Below are 27,102 nucleotides of genomic sequence, written 5' to 3'. Positions count from 1 at the left end.
TAGCTAGCTTTAGTATGTCGTCATGCATGTTTAGCATGTTGTCATGCTAACATTAGCATGTTGGGAAACCTTGTCATCACAAGTCTTTCTACTTAGTTTCTGACTTAAAAGCCCGTTGTGTTATAGAAATCTCCATTAGAGTCCTTAACCACAGGACTATGAACACGTGTATTGTATTCTTCCTTTGCCTCTCACATCCACAGCTCATTGATTCCACTAATCTTGTCCTAGCCTGTGCAGCATGGTGACCACTCTGTGCATCAGAAACAGGAAACTGACACAATAGAAAATTCATCAGTGCGTATGTGCTTACTAGCTGCATGTTGTTTCCTACCAGCAGCTTAATTCCATATACATACATTTGTGGGGGAGATTAGAAAAGTGTTGAAACTCCACACGTAAATGTAAACAAAGGCACAAGTGTCAGGTCATTTGTGCACTGATATCCCTCTGTCATTTCTATAGAAAAAAAAAATCAGGAATCTTAAGATACATTCATGATTGTCTTTTTCCAGCAGTTTATCAAACGGGACTCCTGACATCACAGAGTCAGTTTTGAAGCAATCTATTTACTACAATCAGTATCACAGCATCAGCTGAAATTCTTCCTCCTTTACACGTTCTTTATCTGTTAAGCAGTGACAGCGAAGGCCTCATTTTATTTTGTAATGAGACTTTTTTCAGGGAATGAAAAAAGCATCATTGTGTGAGGATTGTGTGTGTAACTACTTTAAAATCATCTCAAGCATGCTTTGAGCAGTCATCTCACTTATGGCTTGGACTACTGCGTGTTTCTCTGTTCAGATGTGATTTTAATGGATGTTTGCAGAACAAGAAACAGCTTAATAAAGAATGTGTTATGATTGAATTTGTAGTTGTTGATCCTAAATCCCATTTTGGTCCTGCAGACTAGTTATATGAATACTTTCACATGCGGGATATGAACACACCCTTTCTGCTGTCACAGCAAATCCAGGTAAGAGCCAGGGTACTGTGCAATACCATATATTCATCCTTAAGTCATCATTCAAACTCCTGTTCACCCTTTCATACCAGCAACGTCAGACCAGCATTAAACCCTGGTCAGGAACAGGGTCGTGAGGACTGTACACGGCGACCCATTCAGACCAACTAAAAGCAAGGGGGCAGTTCAACCGGAGACTAAATTCTGTTTTTTCCCCTTTCCTCTGGCGCTAGATTGTGTTGGTGTGATTTTCTGAGTTCTGGAGCTATCGGCTGTAGCGATGTCTGCCTTCTCTCGAATGCTGGAACTAGATGGCGCTCGGCTTGTGCTGCTCAAAGCACCAAAAAAAAATTCATTTGGAAAAATTCAGCAGTAATGTTTCTTTCCTTACGATCATGACTGAGTTACTCAAGGTAATCCACAGACCTTGTGAGTAGCTTCATGTGGGAACTATATTCTTTCTACTGAACTACACCCGCCAACAATATCACTGAGCAGAAGGAAGCATGCATGTACTACTTTAACCTTAGTCTGAAATTGCTAGCTTGTGGAGACTACTTTCTAACCTATACTGCTAGTTAACGGTACTGCTCAGCCGTTGTGTCATTAACTCATTAATGTTTACATTTTTGCACTGTGACGAGGGCGAGCCTCTGGTCAGTGAGTAGATGCATGCTTCTGTCTGTGCAGTGATACAGCTGCTGGATGTAGTTTGGTAAAAAGAAAACACTTCCTGAATGAAACTACTCACAACAATTTCTGTAGATTATCTTGAGTAACTGGGTCATTATTTCTGGAAGAAGACATCGCTGTTGAGTTTTTCAAATGTATTCGTTTGCTGCTCTGAGCAACACAAGCCATCTAGTTCCATTATCCTGAAGAAAAGGCAGATTTCTCTACAAGGCGATATCTCCAGAACTCTGTACCTCACATAAAAACAGTCTAGATGGATAAACAAGACTACAGGTCAGGGGAGAAATATTTTAAAATTTGGGGTGAACTGTCCCTTTAAAGTGATTTAAGATATGGGAGCAGCATTTTTTTTTATTGTTTTTTTGTTTTTTTGCTTTGATTTGACACTGTGAAATTTAGTTATAGACTCTCATTACAGTCTAGAGATTAAAAAAGACAGGCCTAATTGAATTAAATCTGTCAGTGACCTATAACTGTAATATTATAGGCTCTGCAGCTGTAATGCTATGGACGCAACTGCTTGCTACCTGCATCTCATGCTGCAGCAGTCTGCCAGGTGAAACAGTAGAAGGTTAGTCTCAGTATCAGCAATGTAGCAGTCAATCTGATCAGTGAAAAGTACTACATTCTATCATTACATATAGATGATGTTTGTGCACGTTGTAACCTATAATTGCAATATTGCTTTATGGTCTTTTGGGACCCACATTGAATTCAATGTTTGCATCCAACCTGAGGGCCTCTTTTTGTTTTCTTAACAGTGCTAATCCAACCGAGCCTGCTAACGAAGGCGGGGAACTCTATGCTAAAAATGTTCTCACGAGCAGCTAAAGTATCCAATACGAAGGAAATCCATCGTTCAAATCAGCCAATGGGAGCAGCAGAGTGCCGCGCTGCTCCTCTCAGGGCACCGTAGGGGCGGTGCTTGTCGTCGACGACCCACCCCTCAAGGCCGCGGGGTTTGGTTGCACAGAGGCTGCAGTTTCAGTTTGTTTTATTCACCATTTTGAGTAGCTGAAGGTAAAAAAAATTAAGAATATTTGCGTGTGGAGGACAAGCCGCTGCCGTACTTTTATTTTCACGCGCTAGCTCGGACGGTGGAGTTGTGCGTCAACCTCGCTCCCCTCGGTGTTTTGCAGAGCGGGAATCTATATTTCTTTTTTTTCCCCTGTGCTTTTTCGTCTCCCCCCTTTCTTACATCCTTAACCTCTACAGTATTCCTGCAAAATGTCAAGACCAGTGAGGTAGGTGTGCTAAATCTGTCCTCTGCTCTCCGTAAGTTAATAACGACGCCGTGCTGGCAGGCATCGCAGATAACATGCACGTCTCGACCACGCTGTGTTTTATGAGCTGGGAATTTGTTTATTTCATGAAAAAATAATGGGAATGTGTGTGTGTGTGCGTGTGTGTTTCCCCTCGCGTGTGTGCACCCTCTCTTTCTAACATGGATCCCAGCGGTGTGGACTGTTCGCCATGTCTTGTGGAGATACGCGCAGCCCGCCGCTGTGTCGTGTCTATCATGCTTTTAAACGGATCCGTGGTTTGCATTGTTGCTGCTATGTAGGCCAAGCGGAAAATTAGGCAGTGTGATTTAACCAGCGACGTTTTACGACTCACTTATGCCAGGCCTCATAATATTTTTCCCCTCTCTGACTGAGAATGAGAATATGGCTACCCATTCATCCAGGGGAGGCTCTAAAACGCTAAAACCCCCCCACCAAAACTGAAAAAAAAACCGACCGGAGGAGGTGGTGTTCGGCCTCGGGATTTGATCGTGTTACCGCGCAGACCAGCCGCGTCTGTGCTATCGTCCCCTTTATATCGCATTTCGTTGCATGGAGGCATTTTTGTCGTTTCAGAACAATCGAAAATCGTTTATTGGTCAACAAAAATGTCGTCGTCGGGTAGAAAGAGGATAGGGAGAGCGGATCTACATTTTCAGCGCTGGCAGTAAATTACCACTGCTGGCTGATGTCAGAGGAAGGCGGAGAACTACAAAAAGTCACCACACCCCCACAATGCAAGAGCCCCACTGTGATCATAGCGCATGAGGTGTCTCCAAGCCCTTTTAATTCAAATTAAAGCGTCCGATAACGTGATGAGACGTCTTTAAATGACATCACATCTAATGTAAAGTTGGGTTTTGAAATCTCGCGGTGTCTGCGCATCTGAGTGCGGCATTTGTGGCGTCTGAATGGAACATTTCATTCTGAGCTATTTGTCCTTTCTCTGAGAGAAAACTGAGTTTATATTTACTTTGGGCACACCTTTTCAATGTTAAATAGTTGTCTTTATTACTTTTCATATCATAGATTGATACTGAAGACAAAAAACTGTCAAATAACACATAGAGGGAGCAAAAAAGTGTAAAAGAAAAATCAGTTATTTTGATAGATTTCAGCCACGATTGGCATTCTCTCATCTAGCTTCATGAGTTGGTCACCTAGAAAGCTTTTACAGCAGCCTTGAAGGAGTACCCATATATGCTGGTGTTTCCCCTATAATTGGCGAGATGCCAGGCCAATGGGAACTCCCACCAGGCCAAAATAATCATGCAAAACTAAAAATAACACCAAATAGCCGTTCATTCGGAAATCAATGATTTGTGTTTGTCGGGGCCTCTGTGCAGCGCTGCTCTGAAATGAGTCAAACTCTGTCGTTTCCCGGGAAACTGTTGACGTGATGAAAGATGCTACGGTTGTTTCCCCAATATTCATTCTGCAGCTGAATGAGGGGCACTGCTAAAATTTCACAAAATCTTCAATATTGTCTGTTCTCATGTTCCACAGAGGGCAGGGTTAGCCCATCCATACGGGGGTGAGCAACAGGACCTAGAATTTATATCACAAAATTCTTTGTTTGTTTTCTACATTGATGGTTTCATACAACAGTATTACAAAAATAAAAGGGATACTCCACTCAAAATATGATTCTGCCCCTTTTCACTGGAATGACAATGAGGTGCAGGCCTCCATGTGTTTTGGGAGGACTAACCTTCCCCGTAATGATGGTTAATTCGTAAATGCAATGTCATTCACTATAGAGGTGGTAGGATTAAGCGTCTCAACAGCATTTATTTGGCAGAAAACCCAAAGTATATTATACAAGTACAACAGTCATTGTACTGTGGGCCATGTCTATCAAGTACTGCACCGAACTACCCCCAAAAATTGTTTGCTACACACAAAAAAGTTCAATAAAAAAAGTTCACACAGTTTCTCTTGACTGTCTCTCACTATTAAATATGCCAACATTCCTTCAGTGTGTGGGTCTACAATAGATGCTACTAGCCACATAGCCGTGAAACATGCTAATGCCACATTCAACAGGCTAACCAGCAGAATAAACAATAAAGCAACATAGAAATGGCAAAAGTTACAGGTTCTAAGTTTGAAGTGGGTATTGATCCATCCTTGAGCTTCAGTTTTGAGGTGAATCCTGCTTTGTAAAGCAGTTCAAAGTAAAATTATTAGCACACATATATAAGAGTTTTCCATTTGTTGTGTAACACCCACCGCACCAGCCTCCTTAAAAAAAAAACAGCCGTTCACACATCACAACACTACATCACTTGTCAGCAACTGCTTACATGGTAATTTAGGTGGAAATTCGGCCTTGTGTGCTCTGATTAATTTGGCATAGAGTTAACACACCAATCATAATTTTGTTTGAATGAAAAGTCAACGCCTGGGATTTTTGCTTAGTGTTCTCCCCCACTGTTTTGGGAGAAGAAATTAATGGGAGTTGTATTTTGTGATGTATTTTGTTGTGTTGTGTGGTGTATTTAGGATTGTAGTGGTAAAATTTGGGAATTTGGTGTGGTGATAGTTGGAAGCCCACTTGCCGCCACAACCAGAAAGCAGTCAACCTAGAGGAAACACTGTATGCTGAGCACTTGTTGACTGCTTTTCCTTCATTCTGTGGTCCAACTCATCTCAAACCATCTCAGTTGGGTTTAAGTTGGGTGACAGCACTCTCCTTCACTCTGCTTTGTGGTCAGATAGCCCTCACACCCTGGAGGTGTGTTTTGGGTCATCACCCTGTTGAAAAGCAAATAATGGTCCCACAAACCAAAAATCAGATGTGACTAGGGCTGTCAACAAATATTCTGCTGCAGCAGTTGCACTGAATGCACTGCATGAGAGGCAGGAGTCACAAAACCAGAATTTACTTTTTTTTTTTAACCTGCCAAACCTGTTGAAGTCCATCATATTTAAGTCTCTCCTGTCTTAACATCACGTGAAAATAATTCCTGAGTTAGATGTGTAAATATTCTGCTCCTTATGTTGTTTTTGCTGCTTCTTTGATATCTGCCCTCACTCGCTGGCTACTCTCTCAGTTCATTATTAAGAGTAATTAAGAGTTTATTTCAACCAATCCAGAATCAGTGATCATTGTTACAGTAGTGGAAAGAAGAACCAAGAAGGTTTTGTTGAGTTTTATTACTTTATAGGACTTACTCTTTAACAAAAAGGTATTTCTGTAGGGATCCTTTCCATAATGTTGTCACTTACAATACAATACAAAACATTAACAATCTGAGCCAGTCATGAGCCAGTCATCCTCTGTCAGTGGATGTAAACTGATGCTGCGCATATTTTTTTTTTTTTTTTTTTTTTTGAAGGACAATGCAAACATCATATTTGGCCAATTGTGACAGCCCTTGATGAGATGGCACGTCACTGTAGATTGGTGTGGTTAAGTGTGCTTTGAATTGCCAATAATGTCACCAGCAAAGCCTCCCCAGGCCATCACACCTTCTCCATGTATGATGGTGGGAACCACGCATGCAGATACCATGCTGGTTGGAACCAGAAACCTGAAATTTGGACTGATCAGTCCCAGGTACAGATTTCTGCTCATCTAATCTCCATCCTTTGTGTTTCTCAAACTAAGCGAAGGCCTGATTCCCACAGTCTCCTCTGAACAGTTATGTTGAGATGTGTCTGCTACTTCAGCTCTGTGAATCATTTATATGGGCTCTAATCAGATGTGGTGTTAATTGACTATTTCTGAGGCTGGTTACTATAATGAACTGTTTCTCTGCAGCAGAGTAGTTCATGGCCTTCCTTTACTGGGGGAGTCCTCATGAGATCTAGTTACATCATAGTGCTTGATGGCTTCTGCGACTGCACTGAAGATACATACAAAGTTCTTCAAATTTTCCAGATTGACAGGAGTTCATACCTTGAATTAATGATGCATTGGTGCCTCTCTTTACTTAGTTGAGCGGTTCTTGTCGTAATGTGGTAATGTAGTTGGTGAATAGGGGTTTACTGTATAACAACACTACTTTTGCAGAATACAAGTAATGGTCTCAAACGCATTAAGAAGGCAAGAAATTCTAACTAACTTTTAACAAAGCACACCTGTTAATTGAAAAAGATGTGGGCGGCTGTGGCTCAGGAGGTAGAGTGGGTCGTTCTCAAAGGTTGGTGGTTTGATTGCCAGTCTGCATGTTTTAAGTGTCCTTGTGCAAGACACTGGACACCCAAGGGCATCCACGGCCTTGGCCTTGGTATAATATCCTGCCCCATCTCATCCCAGATGAATGGCACATTCTCCATCAGGTGCTCAAGGTTCAATATACAGAGGTTTACAAGAAGATACAGAAAACAGCCAATACAGTTTAATACTAATCCTTTTGTTTGACCTTGTGGTGATGCAGGTGATGTGTTTTCAGTCGTTCCTTCCATGGAACACTGTATGTCTTCAACAGTGGTGATCTGTTGAAGATGTAGAAAAAAATCATGATGCAGGAAGTAATTTGTACAAGTCCAACTATTGGGGCAGCCTCGACAACAAGAGCATATAATTCTTATACCAGTAAGAATTATGGTTGTAGTGTTTTTATAGGGTAGTTGAGTCATTTTCTTTAATTTGGGCACCTATCAAAATAGTTTCATTACTTATCACTTACCTACAAATAATCTCATACAGGCCTATGAAGTGTTTTTTCTGCATCCAGGCTAAGAACAGTGCTTGGAGATTTATCTTTTGCAGCACAATTGATATGCAGAAATGAGCACATATTGTCTCTTCACAGTAAACTAATTTGGTCATGTAAGGTTCAGGACTAGATGCCAAGATGCGAGCAAGTGCTTTGATCTTGGTTGTAAGGATGGAGAGGGGTCTGTAATTACTATACGGAGTAGGGTCCTTGCTGGGTTTAGGTAGTACAGATGGATTTACTTTATTAATTAATAGAACAGTTAATCATATCCAGTAGAACCCAACTTAACAGATCCCAAAAAAATGGAATAAAATTCTGGGGGAATACCATCCCATGCCAGTGATTTACCACATTTCATCCCCATAAGAGCGTCCGTTAGTTCAGTCAGAATAATGGAGGGTCCCTAAATCATTGGTCTCATCCTAAGAGAGGGTACTCTGTGTTATTTTTTGCAAAACGTTATCACACTTTGTTTTGTCATTGGGATCTCAGAAACATAAGGGTCAGAATAAATTTCAGAATAGATTTCAAGTTGAATTTCATATGTGAATGGTGTTATTTTAAAGTCTCACGTTTTATTCTAAGTCTGTTCGGTATTCCAGGTAGTGTAAGCATCCCCCTATCCTCCCCTCATCATGAAGAAAGAATCACTTCCCCAGCTCTCCGCCTTATAATTTTGAGGGCTCTACACTAACTTTGTTTGTTTGTGCACTCCTAAAAAATTTAAGAGCACACAAAGAATTTAGAAGCACAGTGAAAAATGTAAAATGGAACACAGTTTATTAACAAACAAATGATTGCATACATATTTATGTTGTGTGTGTTCGTTCCTTTTCCTTGTATGCAGTGATGCTGTGAAAACCAGTGGAGGACTATGGAAGTGGAAGGCCTTAGTGTCTAGACACTCGGCACGGGCCTTAAAATATTGACAAAGCTTTATAAAATATTGAAGCAGATTTTTGGAAAGATTGACACATTGAAAACTGCTTTTAAAACCGACACAGCCTCTGCAATGTTAAAACACAGCTTTTTAAATAAAATATTGCAAGAGCCTTTTAAAACATTTGTTTGTCACAGCAAGGAGGCAAACTGTGTTTTAGAAACGGCCGAATGCAGCAAGACAATGGACTGCTAAAAAAAAAAGAGCTTGGGAAGTCCAGATGACGAGACGCGCTAGTGATGATTCTCCAACCAATCAGTGCTCTGCAGTGTTCTAGCTCCAGTGAGTATCAGCTCAGCTCGCTTGCCACCTTCACAAAGGTGATGTCAATAAAAAGTACCAGGTACTAGCCACAACTACAACAACAGAAAACAATATGAGTGAGTAGAGCCGTGCCGTGCCATGCTGTGGTAACACTGCAGCAGCTGAGCATGACTGGGGAAGGACTGTTTTATTTTCAGCCAGGCGTGAATTTTGAAGGATTCTGCTATTGTATAGTATTGTTGTTTGTTACTGAATAAAAACATTTTCCAAAAGGTTTGATGTGTTGTGTATAAGTGTTTCCATTAGAAGAGCCTGGTGCTGTTCCAATTGGAAGATTTCAGTGTCCCAGACAAACAGGAGAAATGATTACAGACAAATAGTGGCTGTGTTCATGATCCCTATTTTCCCATGCTTTTCTGTCTAAGTGGGCCAACAATGTAAATCTTGTGTAGAATATATAAATGTGAGAAAATAGTGAAAAAAGCCCGAAATGGCTGTTCAAAGCACTACAGCGTATTCCGTTTACGATAATGTACGACACAGAAAAGCATCCGATCCTCACTTTTTTGGCAAAAGGGTTGATGCACATTCAGAAGTGCTAATGAATCATAGCCCTAAATGAAAACTACACAGGGATCATAGACTTCCAGAAAGTTGTCATAACACACTGTACCAGACTGACCATTACGGAGACTTCCTGCATTGCAAGTGGATCCCCCGCAGTACCATCAGATTTACACAGCATCCGTTCCACAGTTTTGTGACTCGCTGTAAAGAAGCTGGTTGGAAAAAGAGGAGATATGAACAGTGATGTCTGGAAAACTTCTTGGGCACATCAGTGACTGCTGTTGCACATGTCTGAGGATTTTACTGTGTGTGCGTGCGTGCGTGTGTGTTGTAATCTAACTACTTGTTAGAGTTTGTGGTGCCATTACCCTTGCCACTGCCATCCCACCACACACACACACACGCTGCTCCAGCATGGTTTTTAACGTGGTTAGGATCCAAAGATGCCTACAGTTGTTCAGAGCGATCACTGCACCAGATACATGTGTGTCAAGCGATTGAGTTTTTTGAGCACTGTGTGTCAGAAGAACAATATTTTTAGGGCTAATCTGCATTTCTGATCTATGTAAATTACTTTAAATTGTACTTGAAAGGTTTTATTCACATAAGTAGGGTGAGGGTTATTTTTCTGATAGTTTAACTTGCACCAACGCAGCTTCTAGAGTTGTGTGTCACCTGAACTATAGCTGGCTGCTGTTACCTGAGGCTTCCCTCATACACTTTGCCAAATTAGCCCTGGAAACTGTAGAAGGTAGACCAGTGTCCAGTTCAGTGCCCCCAGCTGGAGGCTGTTCGTGGCTTCTCAGACCAACCAACCTGCCTGTAGAATTGCTGGACATAACGTGCAATAGCTTTGTTGCCCAGCACCCAGCATCCATTGACATGTCTAATATCAGGTGTGAGCAGTGATGTAATTTCGTCCTGTGTAAATGTAATCTGACGCAGTGTATTTGTGTGTGTGTGTATTTCTTCACAGGAACAGGAAAGTGGTGAACTACTCACAATTCAACGAGTCTGATGATGCAGGTAAGAAAGCTCTAAGATGATGTGTTTTAATATAGACTGTAGTGAAGATGTGGGATACGGAGCCTGTTACCTTTTAATATTCTACATCATGATATCCATCTACAGTGCCGCTAGAAAGTTCGTGAACCCTTTAGTCCTAAAACTAGATAACAGCACCTAAACAAATGATACTTACTCATTTGTTTATTCATGAAAAATTGTCCAACATGAAAAGTCCTTGTTGAGTCCAACGGGATGACAATCAAAGTCTGGGCTTCACCTTTTTGTGTGCCATGCCTCCATCGAAGGAGATTTCTGCACTTCTGTTAAAAAATCAGTTGAAGAAATATTAATGAATCAAATAAACAAACTGTAATGTCTGTTTTGGCTGAATAAAATTAAATACTTGACCAATGAAGGCAGCTCATTCCACTGATGCTAAAGGTAAAAATCCAACATTACCATAAAGACCACAATGGTCTAAAACATCCAGAGATGAAGTATTTAAGGGATAGCTACCTAAGTGTGAGCAATATGGCAGAATCTCTCACCAAATACTAATTACATCTTGTTGTGGTACACGCTGTCATATTGACCAGTCCTGTGAGGGAAAATGCACTGATGCTTGTGTCAGCCGTATTAATACAATAATACTAGAATTGATAGATTATACCAGATGAGTTGGAAGTCTAAAACCTGTAACAACATGTAGAATTTAAACAACTCAATATTTATTTATTTTGACATGAAAGAATAAGCTACTTTATTTATTGATTGTTTTTTACTCTAGCTAGCAAGCTGACCACTCTAGGGAGGCAGTGTCTGTCAGTTTGATTATTTGGGATGGCATCATGGCATCAGGAGGCCCCTAGCAAAGCCTTCAGTCGTTTTTGTTCAGTAATGCAATATCAGAGTAAATCAGATGCTTTTGAGTATATGTAATGGATCACCTCTTCATGTTGGGCAAATGCAGTGTTGTATAACTATTGCACACACACACACACACACACACACCCCGAGTGTGCCTCATAGAGGACTTCCAGGTATCAGCATATGAGAAGCAGCTAAAGAGGTACAGAGAGTGTGACATGGACAAAAAAGTATTGGTCTGTGTGACCAACAGTGAATAAGAATGTGTCCTTGTGTGTGGGTGGATGGGAGTGAAAGACTAAAACCTTGTCCTTTCTCTGTAGATGAGGAGTATGGTGACAGTAAGCCTAAGAAGGTGCGCACAGCCCCTCGTGAGCCCAAGCACAAGCGCTCAAAGAACTCACAGGATGACAGGTGAGCCCTCTCTATAGACTGACAGGGTCTAACAGCTTTCAACAGTGTGTTCAGTGCATTCATACATTTGTCAATTAGTGGCTTCTTCTCTTGAATTCATGTCACATTTGCTTGTGTTTCACTGATAAATCACTTTTGTGCCATGTGTGGTTTAAGTGCTTCAGCACATTGATTCAGAGAGGAGCAGAATATTCGTCCTTGAGAAGCACAGCTTCTATATGAGCAGGGTGGAAATGTTAAGACGCCAGGATTTAGTAGTACACATGCAATACGGCTGGGGGGTAGACGCAAGCCTTTATGGGGGCGAGAGAAGAGGAAATAGGTAGCTGATCAAATGCATGTTTAGGAGGGAAGGCGACCAGGTGTGCTGTAGCAGTGTGTCAGGCAGAGCAGGGCTGATGAGTGAGCTGGAGGAGAGTCGAGAGAAAGAAACTCAGCTGGAGGAAACTGTGGGGGAGGGAGGAGAGCTGTATTCAATTCATCATGGATGCAGCTTGTGATGTACTACCTCTCTAAAATCTTGTAGGTTTTCTATGGGCCGGAAAAGGCCAGCTTTAGCTACACTGTACCAAGCTGTGATGATATGTGTTTCCACTGCTGCCTCACAGCAGGGGATGTACAGTGTATGGGATGGTCGAGCTGCGCCGCTGTGGTCCTGTCAGCAGCTGGTAGCAGGACCGACCATGGGTGACCCGTAACGGTCTCCTCCCCTTAGCTGTGTCCTCCACGGCCAAACTGGACTGTGTGTACTGGCGACTAAAAGTCTCTGTGTTTATGGGATGCTTCTTATAGTGGGGAGGATATAGGAAATGCAATGAGTTTATCAGTGAGTTGTCAGAGCTTCATCAGTGGTGCTATTCTTCAGGTTGATCTGCCTCTGTTGGTCAGGTCGACCTGGAGATTTGGAGGGATATACATGGTACAAACTAGTTTGTACCAATTGTTATAGTACCATGTCTAAATACAGTGTTTATACACTTTTAAATGGCCACACTGAAAGGCGGGACAACTAGCCTGTCGTCAGAGAGGGGTTAGACATGATGAGGGGTACAAATGGGGATAGTGGAGCGTATTTTTAGACAGTCTCTCCTCAAAGGCATTAATGATGTGGCACTCAGTAGCACATACAAAAAGTGACAGAGGTAGTTGCGTGAAGATTTTAAGAGAGCTCTAGAGAAAAGATCAAACCCCACCTGCCTTCACACATCTGCACATGTGGCCAATCACTGAGCCTGATCCATGCAACCCGTAAGAAGCAAGATGATCAAAATCAAATCTGTGATCTGGCCAACTGAGAAAATTTGGAACTAAATGTAAATTAAAGTGTCTTCAATCTGCATTTTACCTGGATGGAGACACTTGACATGACAAGTCTAAATGGGAGCTGTGAAACAACTTTGGAGGAAGCTTATGGTGGCAAAAGGGACATTAGGCAAAGAGAGCTCGTGGCAAAGGGAAAATTAGCATGCAGATTGCACAATCTCTCAATAATTGATGGCATCTGTGCTTTAGAGTCAAGAGAAACTTCCTTTATATAGTGTTCATCTATCTTGCCACAGTCACTCCTGTGTGATGATCATGCTGTCTAGTCAGCATGTTGGTATGTTATGTCTGCCACACAGTCATCAGGTGAAATAATCACAGACAGGCATGTAAACAAATGTACAATCAAGATTTCAGAAAAGTTGGGACGATGTGTAAAACGTAATTAAAGACAGAAGGCAATCATTTGGAAACAAACTGTGTTTGCTAACAACAGTTTTTTTTTTCCCTGGGTTCCTGAACCCAGGAGGTAAAATCCTTTATCCAATCATGTGTTCACAAAGTGGTGAACCTCCCTCCGTCCTCCCTGAGCGACTGAGCCTTTCCAGGATGCTCCATTCATACCCAATCATGATACTATCACCTGTTACCAATCAACCTGTTTACCTGTGGAATGATCCAAGGGCATTATGTTGTCACATTGTCCATACGTACGTCCACACAATGTTCCATTCTCATGAACACGATATCTCAGGAACACCTTTACAGATTGTCTTCAACTTCAGTACTCGGGCTGCAACAACTAATCAGTTATAAAAATAGTTGTCAACAAATTTCGCACCGATAAGTCGGGTGTCTGTTGTGATGCTCAGCACCCGCTGTGGCAGTGTCTCCTAAGGTGGGTGCAGATGGTCAGCCAATGCCGTGCCTTGCACAGCTCACATGATGAATGACAGGAAATTGCACCATCTGCTTTGTCTCTGGGGTTGAAAAATGGCAGAGGCAGAGAATAACTGTACAGCAGAGAAACGCACAATTACAGGTTCTAATTTAAAACCAAACGTAACACAGAGAAAAGCTTTTGGTCTGTCCCCTGATGAAGCTAACCCCAAGATTACACTGGGTGCATCTGTGTGACTCTTTCTGTTCCCTCCTCCGCCTGGCTGCAAACCCCACCGACCGCGTTTCAGAAGCAGAACGTTTATCCTTCCCGATTTTGTTAATTTTATCGACATCAAATTCAGAATAAGCATACATTTGCAGAAATCAGTGAAGTTGTTGATGATGATGATAAAACATTAGTTATGTTGTCTTTGTACTGTTTTCAGTGGAGTATATGTCAAAAAGCATGAGCAAGTTTAATCAAATTCTTTGTTTCACACAGTGTCCTAACTTTTTTGGAGTCAGAGTTGTTCGTGCCAAACCTGAGAGAATTCACCTTGAGTAGAAAACCTCTGTGATTGTTTACTGCATCTCATGGAAAATGAGAGCAAAAATAAAAGTGCTGCTTTTACATTTTTGCTCAGGAGCTTATCAGTACAAATATCTGACCCGCTCTCAGTACCCATCCTCTATTGGTTGTTTGTTGACTGTTTGCTTGAATGAAATGCAGATTGAAAATGTGTGCCTTGTTCATGACCCCCCCTGGCCTCCTTTAATCTAGTTGTTAAGACTTTGTTTTGTCCTGATCTCTGTTCCAGCGAGGAGTCTGATGACAAGCTCTCTAAATCCAAAAATGATTCAGCAGGTAAGTCGCTCTATTGTCTGATTTATTAGAGAAGCTTGGCTCAGCCGCTTTGTGAGAGTGAACAGCTGAGAGCCAGCTCCCTCACTGACTTCCCTCTGTATCGCTGCTGCAGATGACTTTGGCAGCGATGATGAAGACAATGACTTTGGAGAGGAAGAGGATGAAGATGGAGGAAGCGACTATGAAGAAAAAAGAGGGAAAAAGGCAAAGAAAGCCAAGGTGGAGAAGCCCAGCAAGAGGGGGCCGAAGAGAAAACGGGCTGCAGGTAACATACAGTTTCTTTCCTGATCATGTTTGAACAGGGTGAATAAATTCTACATCAAATCTGCTGTTTATTCACGCGTGGTCATGTAACTTGTGGAGTACAGTAATCCCTTGTTTATCGCGGGGGTTACATTCCAAAAATAACCCGCGATAAGTGAAATCCGCGAAGTAGATATATCTTCATTTTTACTATTATTTTACAATGCAATATTGTACTATAGAATGAAACAAAACGCCAAAACTTGTTTTCACGCCTAAAATGCGTTTAATAAATGCAAATATTAACGTTTTTTTTAACAAAAACTATGATACAAAACAGGAAATATTGTCACTCGCGTATTTCACAGTCCATCCAGCTGTGCCTCTTCGTCCTGACTCCGCTGCGCTGTAGCGTCTTTTTCTACTGAAGGCTGCGCAGGAGTCTTTGCCCGAGAGAAGAACATAGTTATGGGTAGTTGTCGGCACTCTTTCTTTTTCTGAGCAAGAAGATTTTTATAAACGGACATGTCACCTTCAAAGCGCTGTAAAAAAAAAAACACTGTAAAAAAAATCTGCGAAGCAGCGAAGCCGCGATAAGTGAAGCGCGATATAGCGAGGGATTACTGTATGTAGAGTGTGTTTTGCTTCCTGTGTTCATCCACCTTGATACACAGTACACGGGGTGTTATGTTTTCATACTGTATGTGCTTTATAGGAATCCATTAATACAATACACAATTAAAGCTCACACTAGGGCTGAAGGATTTAAGTAAAGTATCTGGCCTAACTGACTCATTACCAATAAACTAACTAACTAATAAAAGTGAGTCAGTTTTTCAGCTGGCTTTGTTCTGTGCAGCCAGACAATATATACTAAAGCTGCGGTGGAACTGAGGTACAGGATGTTTTCCAACAGTGAGGCATTTGTGGTGATCTGCTACCATCTAAAATAATGATGAGAGGAATTAGTGCTGTTGATATTCATGTTTTGACACGTGAATGTCTAAACTAACGTGAGGTAGTTGACGGGCAGCACTTCATGTGCTCTCTTGGACGAGTTCATTCCTCCCACAGCCCCAGCTGATGGTCACTGAGTCATCTGCCTCCAGCGTTCCCCGACACTGACTGAGCCTGATCAATCAATCACTGTCATCTGCTGAGCCGAGTCTGTTGACGGCCTCTCATCTTTTGTGATCAATGTGGTGATTAGATGATGGTCTCAACAATGTCCTCATTAAATACAAGTCTCTGCCCCTTTTCCCTGAAGGTCTCATACGTGCTGTTTGGTGATAGGCATCACCAAAATAACTGTTTTTGCATTTCTGCCTCAGCATTCAAATAAATGATTAACGTCCACGGGCACAGTGTGTGCGCTCTCAGTAATTACAACGTACCTGACAGTGTGGGACTTCAGATTCAGATATCCGACACAGCAAACACAACCCATCTGCGGTGCCTCACTGTGGCTTTTCGTTACGCATCATGGTGGTGTAGTGTCCGCTTAAAGGCATTGTAATCCAGCACACCCAGAATACAATCAGAATATTGTGACAACCACCACAGGCTTTTGTCATGATGGACATGTTTGAAACAAGAACAGCAGGAAAGTGCCACCAACACAGTTGACATGCAGTTAGTTACAAGTTTCAGGAAGTGTGAATATGATATGGTGTGAAGAGAGGCGTGGTCTGGGGTGCAAGTCAAGCTCTTCTGGGAAAATCCATGGTCACACTAAACATATATTACATATCTTACGTATATTAGCCAACCATGTGTGACTGACTGTATGAATAGCTTCATCGTGTTGACAATATTAGGTGGAGGCAGTCTGCAGAATATTTAGTTATGCATTATTATGCGGTACCATGGATGTAGTAGGTAGTAATTTGTGTGGCATTAAGCAATACAGCTTGTGTTTTTTTAAATGATTTAGTTTACTTACTTGTGCCAATAAGCAAATGAAGCCACATTTGTAACTTCCATTCTGAGGAAAAGTTGTTTTGAGGCAGAATAGACCAGGCTATGAAAACACGGCTAAGTAAACTCATTTCCTTCAGGCATTGTCGATGCAACACAAGCTGTCCAAGTTTTACACGCCGAATTTACAAATTCTTTGCAATTGCAACACAAATAAACCATCAGAAGAGTGAATGATGAATGAGAGTTAGTTAATGTTAAGTAATCTTAGACTGGAAAAATATTCATTTAATTCACTGTGCGACTCAAAGGCTACTGGCAGCCACCAGCCTCTTTTAAGGTGCAGTGTTTTCTTTAAATGTTACTTGGTGCATTAGTTGACGTCATGAAACACACACCTTCAGTGTCAATATGACAACTTTGACCATTTGTCTTTATTGGCTTTCTTGGACGACATACATTTGAGTGATGAATATTTCCTCACTTCCTCACACAAAAGTGGCAGAGCGTCATTCCGGTGCGCTCCGACAGCACCACCTCCCCGCTGCCACCAGAAAGCCTTAATCCTCAGACCAGTACTGTGCGTAAAGCACCTTCAGCTTCTCAATAAACTTGTTATACCCAATTTTATCTGGCAACCACCCCCTTTGAGATACCACTCAACATATGGTCCTTCAAGTTTGAAGCCAAACTGAAGAAAAACTGCCACTGGTTATTTGTGTTGTCACTGGGTTTTGCTCCTTTCAGTGTGATGGCCTGGTAAGAGTTCTCCTCTATTCCCTCTAGCTGAGTCCTGTGTGGTGCCACTGTTATGCCGATAAGGCCTCAAACATCCAGATTTCCATACAAATTGCCCAGTGTGCTGAAATAATGTTACTTTTTCACCTTTCTTTTTTGTCGGATTTACTATGAGTGGCATATACCCTGGCCATCAGTACTTAGCGCCCATCTCTTTCACTATGTTGCCTACCGTGAGCTCAAGCCTATGGGCCAAATGGCCTAAAGCCTACTTGCTAATTCACTTTTGCGTCCCAACATGACAGAAGTGCTACCTTATCTTACTCTAAAGACGGTTTCAGAGAGAAATGCCTCAGTCAAATGTAGGCACTCCAGAGCAGGTAATAGATGATGGATAATTCCTTCAGCTGTGGGATCATCTAGCTCAGACAGACAGCTGAACCCTGAGATGCTATATAAGATCAAAGAACTCTTGATTTAAACAGGTAGACTCATCCAGCTTTACGAGTCAGTCTAATCTAATAAAGTCAAATTGGTCTGTAAATAAAATGATGTGCTTTTAATTTGATTTTATGTTATGTTGGGTTTTATGCCAGGGGAGGTATCAGATCCACACAAATATGTACTGGAACACAGGCAGTCAAAGTCAAGTACATTTATAGAAAATATATACCTGGTTAATCCTCTCCGTTTCCTGTTGTCTTATTGTTTTTTTACACATCATGTTGTGAATCATTGTGTAACGTGCACTTTTTCACATAGATGACAGTGATGATGACAGGGAAGTGAGTCGAAAGCGTACAGTGCGCCAGGCGGCCTCCAAGGCAGTGTCCAAACAGAGGGAGATCCTGCTGGGTGACGGAGGCAGTGAGGATGAGGAGCACGAAGACCAAGAGGAATCCTATATGGACCGTATGTACAACTGCACTTTGCACTATACACCTCCCCAAAATTCATCGTAAGCTACATATAAACCTTAAGCAAGCATTTGTCCAGTAGTAAATGTCTAATGTGTTGTCTGTGTATGAACCAGGAGAAGACTGTCAGCTACATGTAGCAGATTTTTGCACATGAATTGAAGGTCTAAAGTTCTTCTTCTGAGCAGTTGTTTCCAAGCTCGGGGTCAGGACCCTCTGATTGCAGGGTTTAGAAAGAAAAGTTTGCTTTTGTCACACAATATTCAGATTATCTCTGTCAACTTTTCTCAAACTTTTTGCATTTTGCCTGCATACTTGACCTCTTTAGAGGTAAACTATCTGAGGGGAAACAAAAGAGAGAGATCACAAGTAGACAATGCATTAAATTTGGCGCAAACATTCACTTGGACTCAAGGATGCAGATAGAACTCCAGGAAGCTGTAGTCACAACGTGTCCGTGCTGTTGACTGATGGACAGTATCTGTGCCACAAAAATTCTTATGCCTTCTGTTTCTGTGTGCAGCCGACGAGTCTGGCAGCGACGAGGACTTCATGGTGGAGGATGATGATGACAGTGACTATGGTCACTCCAAGAAGAGAGGCAAGAAGGTGATTCGACGGGGACGGCCGGACAAGAAGGAGAAGAAAAGCCCCAAACCTCGACTAAAGGCCACAGGTGAGGTCCAGTCCTTCTGCAGCTGCGGCTTCAGACTTGAAGGAGAAACCGTTTAGTTGTAAATCTACTTGCATGTTTGTGATGACTTTTGATTCTGTCTGAATCTCCCAGTTAAACTTTTAATTCAAATTGTCTCACTGATTTAAATTTATCAAGTCATTTTCAATCATGACCTCCAGCAGCAGATCAGGTAGTTTGTGAAAAAAAAAAAAAGTGGCGTAAGGGAAGTCCTGAACTAGTTTTTTTGGTCCAGACCCAATACTTAGATTTACCCAAGTGTTTATTAAATATGTAACCAACACACTAAAATACTGCTGTGGCTACATTGAACATGTAACGTATGCAGAGTGTTCGCAGAGCGGCTGCTACAACACTACACTTCATAAAATTGTCGGTCACCAAACTAGGGAAGGTCAATGAATGATAGAAAGTTGATGACTGAAGTAAAAAAATTACAACCTGAGAAAGGATGCAGCATGGACAAAGATTTCATTGGCAGGTGGAGCCTCATGTGAGTGATAATTTCAGTAGGCTACATTTTATGTTAGCTAGCTAATTTAAGATGCCAACCAGTGCATTGCTCACACTCGAATACAGTGCTACTGTCATATTCAGAAGACTCTACAATAAAGCACTGAATATTGCATTAGATTTTTATAGCTATTTATTAGTATACGTGTGTGTATGTATGTGTGTGTATATATATGTATATATATATATGTATATATATATGTGTGTGTGTGTGTATGTATATGTATCTTATTGTGTGTGTGTGTGTATACACGTATGTATATACACACACACACACACACAAGACAAGATATATATATGTGTGTGTGTGTGTGTGTGTGTGTGTGTGTGTGTGTGTGTGTGTGTGCGCGTGCGCGTGTGTGTGTGTATAAAATAAGGCGCCACTGGGCTTGTAGGTGTCACCACAGACGAAGCTAAAGCTCTTGTAGCATTAATTCTGTACAGCGCGACATTGCACTATTAAGAACTGCTAAGTACAAACATTGAGTAGCCTTGACTAGAATTGTTGTTAGCTATTCAGACCTGCTATAACTGGATGTAAGCTCAGCAATAAGTCGCGTCTTGAAGTGAAGCTTTATGTGCTTGTTCCTCATTTTCTCTTGACAAGTAAAAACAATAGGATTGTCTCCATAAACAAAAAGGAAAGCTGTAACATTTACAAAAATCCAGTTTTTGGCTGACACATTCTTTATTAATTGACATGACATCCAAAATAACTACCTTGGATTTAATATGAATATTTGTAAAGGCCTATACTAAGATATGTTCACAGCATTTTTCTCCTTGTCATCATTACCACTTATCATAATTGATATAATTATCAAAGTAAACATTAAATAAACAAATGCAAACACTGTTGGATGAACTATTCAGTTTTTTTATGGCAGCCTGTAAGGGGGTGCCAAAGGGACAGTGGCCAGCATTGACATCTCAGTATTGACATAAATGCATATTTGTTATGAAGTCATATACATTTGTTCATATTTGTTAGAAATGCATCATATATTCACCATTAGTCCTGTGTTTGGTGTGGTATGTGCTAGTCCAATTAATCAACTGAAACTGTTGAGGGGAAAGTGTCCTTATGACTTTGTGTTTCTGTCCTGCCGCAGCACGCTTCCTTCAGGGGAGTTGAAGTATTGTCAGGGCAGCTCTCAGACATCACATGCCTCCCTGGATCCTCTTATTCCTCCCATGTTCCTCACACTTTGTAGCTGTCTCCCTGTCTGCTCTCCTTCTGTGTTGCTCTGGTTGTCTGTTGGACTTAGGAGATAATTATGGAGGACACAGACTGCCTTCACCATCATGTCTACATGACAAGGCAACATGAAATCGTGCTGTAGAATCCCCTCCGCCGGCGGCGAACATCTTCCTGGCCTTAAAACTGAACTCAACAAGGCAGCAACCCCCACCATTGTAAATCACACATCACTGTGTTGACCTGATCTGGGCACGGGTCCATTTTCTGGCACATGCAGTGTCCGGGCATTCATCCCCTTCCCCAGTGCTGAGGTTGCAAGTATTTACCATCACTGTTGCCATTGATGGCCCCACTGCAGTTTTAGAAACTCCACGTTCCCCAAATATGTGCTGCTATCTCTCGCCATGCCTCCTCTGTTGGCTTTGGGATGCATCATTAGCCTCATGACTAATCTGCAAGTCATGCCACAGTTTTCCCTCTGAGCTGGTAGGCAAAACCCAGGCTTCTGAAGGACTCTCCAATAGCTAGGATCCTGTAGAAAAAATAGAGAAATTGTGCTACAGATTGGTTCTTCCCTCACAAATGATGTTTAGCTGAGCAGAGACAGCAGCTGCAGAGAATGTGCAAACAAGACCACAGTTTCATTTTGCTCTTTTATCAAGTTAATCGGGAGTTATCGTTTATTAGCGACAGCTGTTGTGATCTGTAACGTTTTTTAACCAGTGAAAGTGTTGGTCGGCGTTGGCTAAAAGTGAGAGGTTGGTCCCTTAATGTTTTGGAAACGGATCTTTGCTACTGAGAAGGAGAGAACAGGTTCATCTGTGAGTCCATGTGTTTTGTCAGCCTCAGTGTCTGAACTCATTTTCAAATTCACACATTATTTTTCACTCGCAGGCCCAGTGAAAGGCTGTGTAGTCTGGATCTGCACCAGCACCTCCAACTTTCAGGAATTAATATTAAATTAATATTGTTTTGTCGATACACAAACAGAGCTTAAAAAAATCTACTCTATGGTTTCAGTGTGTTAAGCAGTGTATGTAACTAATGCAGGTTATCCAGCACCCAGTACTTTTGTCCTGCACTCATTGGCAGACTCGTGGAGGCGATAAGACAGATAAATCACTGCACCTAGTTAGTGTTTGCCAAGAAGTGTCAGTTTGTTGTTTTTGCATTTCTGTTGGAGTACAGTTTGAACAAATGAGATCTGAAGTGTTAAAGGGAAACTTTGCCGATGTTCAACCAGCTTTGTATCATTACAGTGTGGGTCGTATATTCAAATCAATAACGCTGAACTTCCTTCAGTGTTGCCTGCACCCAGGCCTGCCCACTCACTTGCAGTGTCTTGGCCGATCACTTCCCGTCTAAGTTTGTTGCGAGCGTTCTACCTTTCGAGCAAAAGGCAGTACTACAGCCCCTTTTCTGTTTCCTCTGATCATGTAGAAGCAATTTCAAAAACATTTGTGTCTTTCCACTGCATTGACAGCCCCATTTTATTAAAGGACCACCTCTCCAGTGGTGAAATGCTTATTTAAAGGGGAGCTTTAGAGGTGTTGGCAGGTGGATTCTTAATGTTTGGGCAGAGCCATATTAGCTGTTTCCCCCTTACCTCTTAGAAGAAGGGTGAGTTGAGTTACTGGTGTGATCAATATTTAACAAAGCGATTATACTGAAAAGAAGAGGTGTGACTATGGACACAAATTCTGTTACCATTTTTTGCGATGTTAAAAGATCATTGATGGACATTATTAAAACCATTTATTTCTGCTGTTCAGTCGCCAGCTGTGAGTTTAAACTATAATCCGATGACCACTAACTGGTTTGTCTTTTCTCCACTCAGTGACCCCCAGCCCAATGAAAGGAAAGGGCAAAGGGCGCCCCAGCGCCAAGGCCCTGGAGAAGAGCTCACCCAAAGAGGAGGAAGAGGAGGACCCCGAGAGTCCCCTGGAGGAAGAGGAGGAGGAGGCAGAGAAGAAAGAGACCTCCCCCGCCCCCAAGACGACGAAGGAGGCCGCAGGAGGAGATGAGGAGGAGGAAGACGAAGAGGAGGAGGACGGCTCGGAAGAGGAAGCACCCTCTGGAGAAGACTAGAAGATGGTACCTGCTGAAGCCCATCCTCCATGTCTCTCTGTGTCTCTTCTCAACGTTTTGTTTTCTTTTGTTGCTCTGCGTTTAGAGTTGTTGTTGGGTTGTTTTTTTGTTTTGTTTTTTTTCCCCCTTTTTCTTTTTCTTGTTTTTATTTTTATTTCCTCCTGGTGGCCTGGCTCAATGGTTTGGACTTTGTGTGCGTTTTTTCATATTTTGCTTCTCCCCCCCTCCGACCAAGACATTGTGCTCATGTGACCACACGGTGTTTGTAAGGAGTTTTTCATTTTCAGCACCGGAGTCACAGCATTCAGCCTTACTCACCCTCCCGTCTGCACCATTTACATTCTGCATCTAAGTGTGAAAATTCAGACAAGTCTCTGCCTTTCCACGAGCTCAGTGCTAGTGAGCATCCGTCCTTGGTGTGAACAAACCAGTTCACTTGTGTTTGTGTTTTTTTTCCTCCCCTGGGATAACCAGTGATCTGACATGACTGGCCACATTTTTTTTCCTGTTTATCTGACCGGTCTGCGATTACAGGGAGTATCGTTCAGAGCTTCTTAGTATCCATGAGTAAAGCGCTGTATTTACAAAGCAACGTTCAGGCAGCACACGCAGGGCTGAAGCTTTTACCCTCTCTTTGGTACTTTGTGCTTTTAAACCAGGAGCATGTTTTAACAGGGCAGCGTTATTTAGGTCGTTCTTTTAAAACCTTTGAAACTGTTCTTTCAGTTTAAAGCAGCGTCTTAGTTTTATTTTCAAACCCTCTCCTGCTTTTTTCAGGCCGTGCTGGTGCCCTGAACCCTTGTCGTGTGGCTGTGTGGAGACTGAAATAAAGTGCGTTATTTTGAAAGTGTTCCACTCATAGCTGCTGCTTCGAAGATCAGTTTAAACCAGTAAAGGTGTGCTCAGTAGACAGACGAAGTGGCGGGTCACCGCTGAGTGTTTGCTACATGCTGGACCGCAGCTGTCACACATTTCAAGCCAGCATATGTGTGATTTTATGTACTTGTTTAGATTTTTATGGTTGTGGGAGTACTTCCTGTCACAGGGTCTGGCTTCTTCTCTCTCAGCCCATCAGCTGCCTATGTGAAATGGTTTTTGGTGTATTTTTGGGCTTTCTGATGGTGCACCATGCTACGTGAAGCAACCCCCACCCCTTTCAAAACACGATCCCCACCTGCCTGCATGGCTATAACATCTTCTCAGCATTCAACCCTTTGTGCCAGGCACCCCCCTAAGTCTTTCTGTTTGTTTTATTTTCAAGAAATGCAAGAAGAGATATTTCTTTTTTTTTCTTTTGAGAGTTAAAAAAAATGAATGTCATTTTTTCTCCTGTTGGTTCATTGTTCTAATTCTCTATTCAGATTTTTTTTTTGTAATGTTTGTTTTTTAAGAAAAGAAATAAAATGTATCTTGATTTTAAAGAAAAAAAGTTGACCCTATCCAATCTGTTCTGCCTGATGGTTGGACCCAGCCACCCCTCCCTGATTTACTCCTGTCCTTCATTCACTCTCTTCTCCCCCTCTCCCAGTCCCATCGGCTTAATGGTTACTGTTGGTATCCATGTCCATTTGTTTAGAGCTTTGGTTCATCCATTAGTATTTCACAAGCAGATACTTTTTTCAATTCAGAATTATACAGTACTGAGGCTCAGAAAAGATCAGCAGCTCAGTTTATATCCGGCATTCATTTGTCTTTTAATGCCTTAATTTTCATTGAGTTCAGTTCAGTAGTGGCTCTGATAACGTCGTTGGAGGCCTGAGAATGTAACCTGTCCTCATGTTTTAGGTCTTTGCTACAAGCGGCAAATTAGGCTTAGAACAAGTCAACAATTTGTATGATCAGCAGACCATCCAAAGCCATAAACGATCTCAAAACTAGTGACTCGGAGATCAGGTGCAACACTTGTGAGATTGTCCTTTTTTGCGATGAGTAGTGTTTTGATGTCAAAGAAAAAAATATATAAGAAAAAGCTGCTATTGTGATCTTGGGAACATAAATTCATTATTAGGCGTTTGTCAGGAGAAACCCTGATTCGTCCCAAGGCTGCAATAGAAACCAGTCCTGGATGTGTACAGGACACACTGGAACCTAGTCCTTGGTTCAGAAGCACATTCAATTGTTTTACACTGTCCTTATCAGCGGGTTAGTGTGTTTTTCTACGTTCAGGTCCTGAATTGGCACCCAATCCTTAATGACGTTTTAAGACGATTGGATATGAACAAGAAAATAGGAAAAAAAAGTTTGTTTATACCAATCTAAAGCTCTGAGAGCTGTTTGCAGTAGGATCAGATACTGTCTGTAGATCACAGCGTTGAGGGCTTGAGTGAGGGTCCTCTCCATCCCACAGGGGGCACATGGCATAAGGCTGTGAATTTCTCCTCTTTCATCCATTCTACGATTTCTTCTGTTGTACTGTTTTTGATGTTTTTTTTCTATCTACCTTCAGTTGTACTGGCAATGTAAATGTAAGCCAAGTTGTGATTCCTACAGGAGACCAAGTGAAGAAGCTTTTGTCAGTAGTGTGGAAAAGGAACGCTGAACTCTTGAATCTTTTGCATGTTGTGGAAAAAGTGCGAAGCGATGATGCTGGTGATGGCAATATTGTGGTCTTACAAAAAAAAAGTATTAACAACGACGATGTTGATAATGTTTTGGTTTCCCAGCTTCTAATAAAGGCAACCTACTTTTTATACGGATTTAACTACTTGTTTTGTGACGTTGAGCTCTGTGTAATGTGCGCATGGTGGTTTTGGTTCATGATGATCGGCAATAGTCAGTGTCAGCCGCTCAGGAGCGCTGATGAACATTCTCACTTCAGATCAGATCAATCACAACACGGCTCAGACGCTGCAGAACCTGATCGCTGAGAAGCTTATATGCTAACTGTACAGGATCATGCTTAACTTGGATGAATTGTGTGTGACATAAGCAGCTTACATCCCCATAGACACCTCTCTTCACGTCTTGACCCCTTTATGTCTATGCAAATGTCTGTGTTTCCCCTGTATTTTTGTCATGTAAAGGTGCCACCCCAGTGGTCAAAAAACAGCAAAACGGTCACCTCATGTGTTGATCATTTCGGTGAGTTTTATTTTGTAGCTAAAGAACCGACAAATCTGCATTTCGTCTGCAGATCGAAGTCTGCTAAATGTCCTCAAGTGATGTCACTCGGGTCAGTGTCAGGTGGGTCTGAAGGCTACAAGTTTGAAACTGAAAAAAAAAAACTTGAGGTGTGGAGTCAGAAGTAAGTTCACCCAACCTCTGTGGCTCATCATTTGTGTTTGTGGCTAGCAGCTCGAGGCTACAGTAGCTGCTACTGGAATAACACACCTGAATCTCTGACCTAACCGGCAGCGATGGCCATTGTGGGTAATGTAGGCACCAGCTCTTAACCAGGAAATGTGTGGAAAAGTAAGGACAATAACTCTGTTATTTAACACATTAATCTTGGTCCCCTCAGACCCACAAGTTCTACATTTGTGTGTGTGTGTGTATCCAATACAGTGGGGGAATCCGTTTTGAAAAAGAGACATGCCATGGAATCAGGGTTTAAAGGCAAAGAGGAAGTCACTCAGACCACATGGTACCATTGCATTACAATCATTACCTTCATTCAATACTCACATGTTCTTACAAACTAAAGTTGTCTGAGTGAAAGCCCACATGTGCATCTCCTCTCATCTGAAAGCAAAGCATAGCTGTTTCTGTTTGCAGTAACTGCCAGCATTTCATAATGTTTTTGACAGATCGACACATCAGATCATTCCTCTTCTGTTTTTGACCTCTGGACCACAGCCTTTTTTTTTTCCTGACTGTTTTGGGGAAGTACAGATGTTGCTGTTTTTTGAGCACCCAAATAAAGTTCAGTACAGGAGGAGAACTCCTCAGTGCATTCAAATATTCCAACTCCTTCTTTACTGATTTTTGCATCTAATACAGTAAAATAAGGCACAGAACCCATTATATGATGCATATACTATTCTGTAATTATTTCTTATAGTTACAAGTACTGAGGGGTGCCCACTCTGTACCATGCAAAGAAATTTACAACCCATGTTGCATTCACACACTCACTCACTAATACAAATACTTAGACATCCAGATGTCTCCA

At 41.8% G+C, this 27,102-nt stretch overlaps 1 protein-coding gene across 1 annotated transcript; it reads left to right on the top strand.

Moving 5' to 3' along the window:
- Positions 1-2,607: 2,607 nt before the first annotated feature.
- nucks1a (nuclear casein kinase and cyclin-dependent kinase substrate 1a) lies at positions 2,608-25,702 on the top strand. The gene is made up of 8 exons (XM_041962432.1): positions 2,608-2,901; positions 10,358-10,407; positions 11,580-11,670; positions 14,634-14,680; positions 14,793-14,945; positions 18,341-18,490; positions 19,019-19,171; positions 22,741-25,702. The coding sequence occupies exons 1-8, from the start codon at positions 2,885-2,887 to the stop codon at positions 22,989-22,991; spliced, it is 912 nt and encodes a 303-aa protein (XP_041818366.1). The 5' UTR covers positions 2,608-2,884; the 3' UTR covers positions 22,992-25,702.
- The last annotated feature ends 1,400 nt before the right edge of the window (positions 25,703-27,102 follow it).

Source organism: Chelmon rostratus, chromosome 2 (assembly GCF_017976325.1).
Source record: "Chelmon rostratus isolate fCheRos1 chromosome 2, fCheRos1.pri, whole genome shotgun sequence".
NCBI lineage: Eukaryota > Metazoa > Chordata > Actinopteri > Chaetodontiformes > Chaetodontidae > Chelmon > Chelmon rostratus.
The sequence above is the reverse complement of the archived record's forward strand: the minus strand, read 5'-3'. Positions and strand labels throughout refer to the sequence as shown.

Excerpts from the sequence above, each read along its gene's own strand:
- nucks1a (XM_041962432.1), top strand. Across the intron at positions 10,408-11,579 it reads CAACGAGTCTGATGATGCAG|ATGAGGAGTATGGTGACAGT; the intron begins GTAAGAAAGCTC and ends CTTTCTCTGTAG. Across the intron at positions 14,681-14,792 it reads ATCCAAAAATGATTCAGCAG|ATGACTTTGGCAGCGATGAT; the intron begins GTAAGTCGCTCT and ends TCGCTGCTGCAG.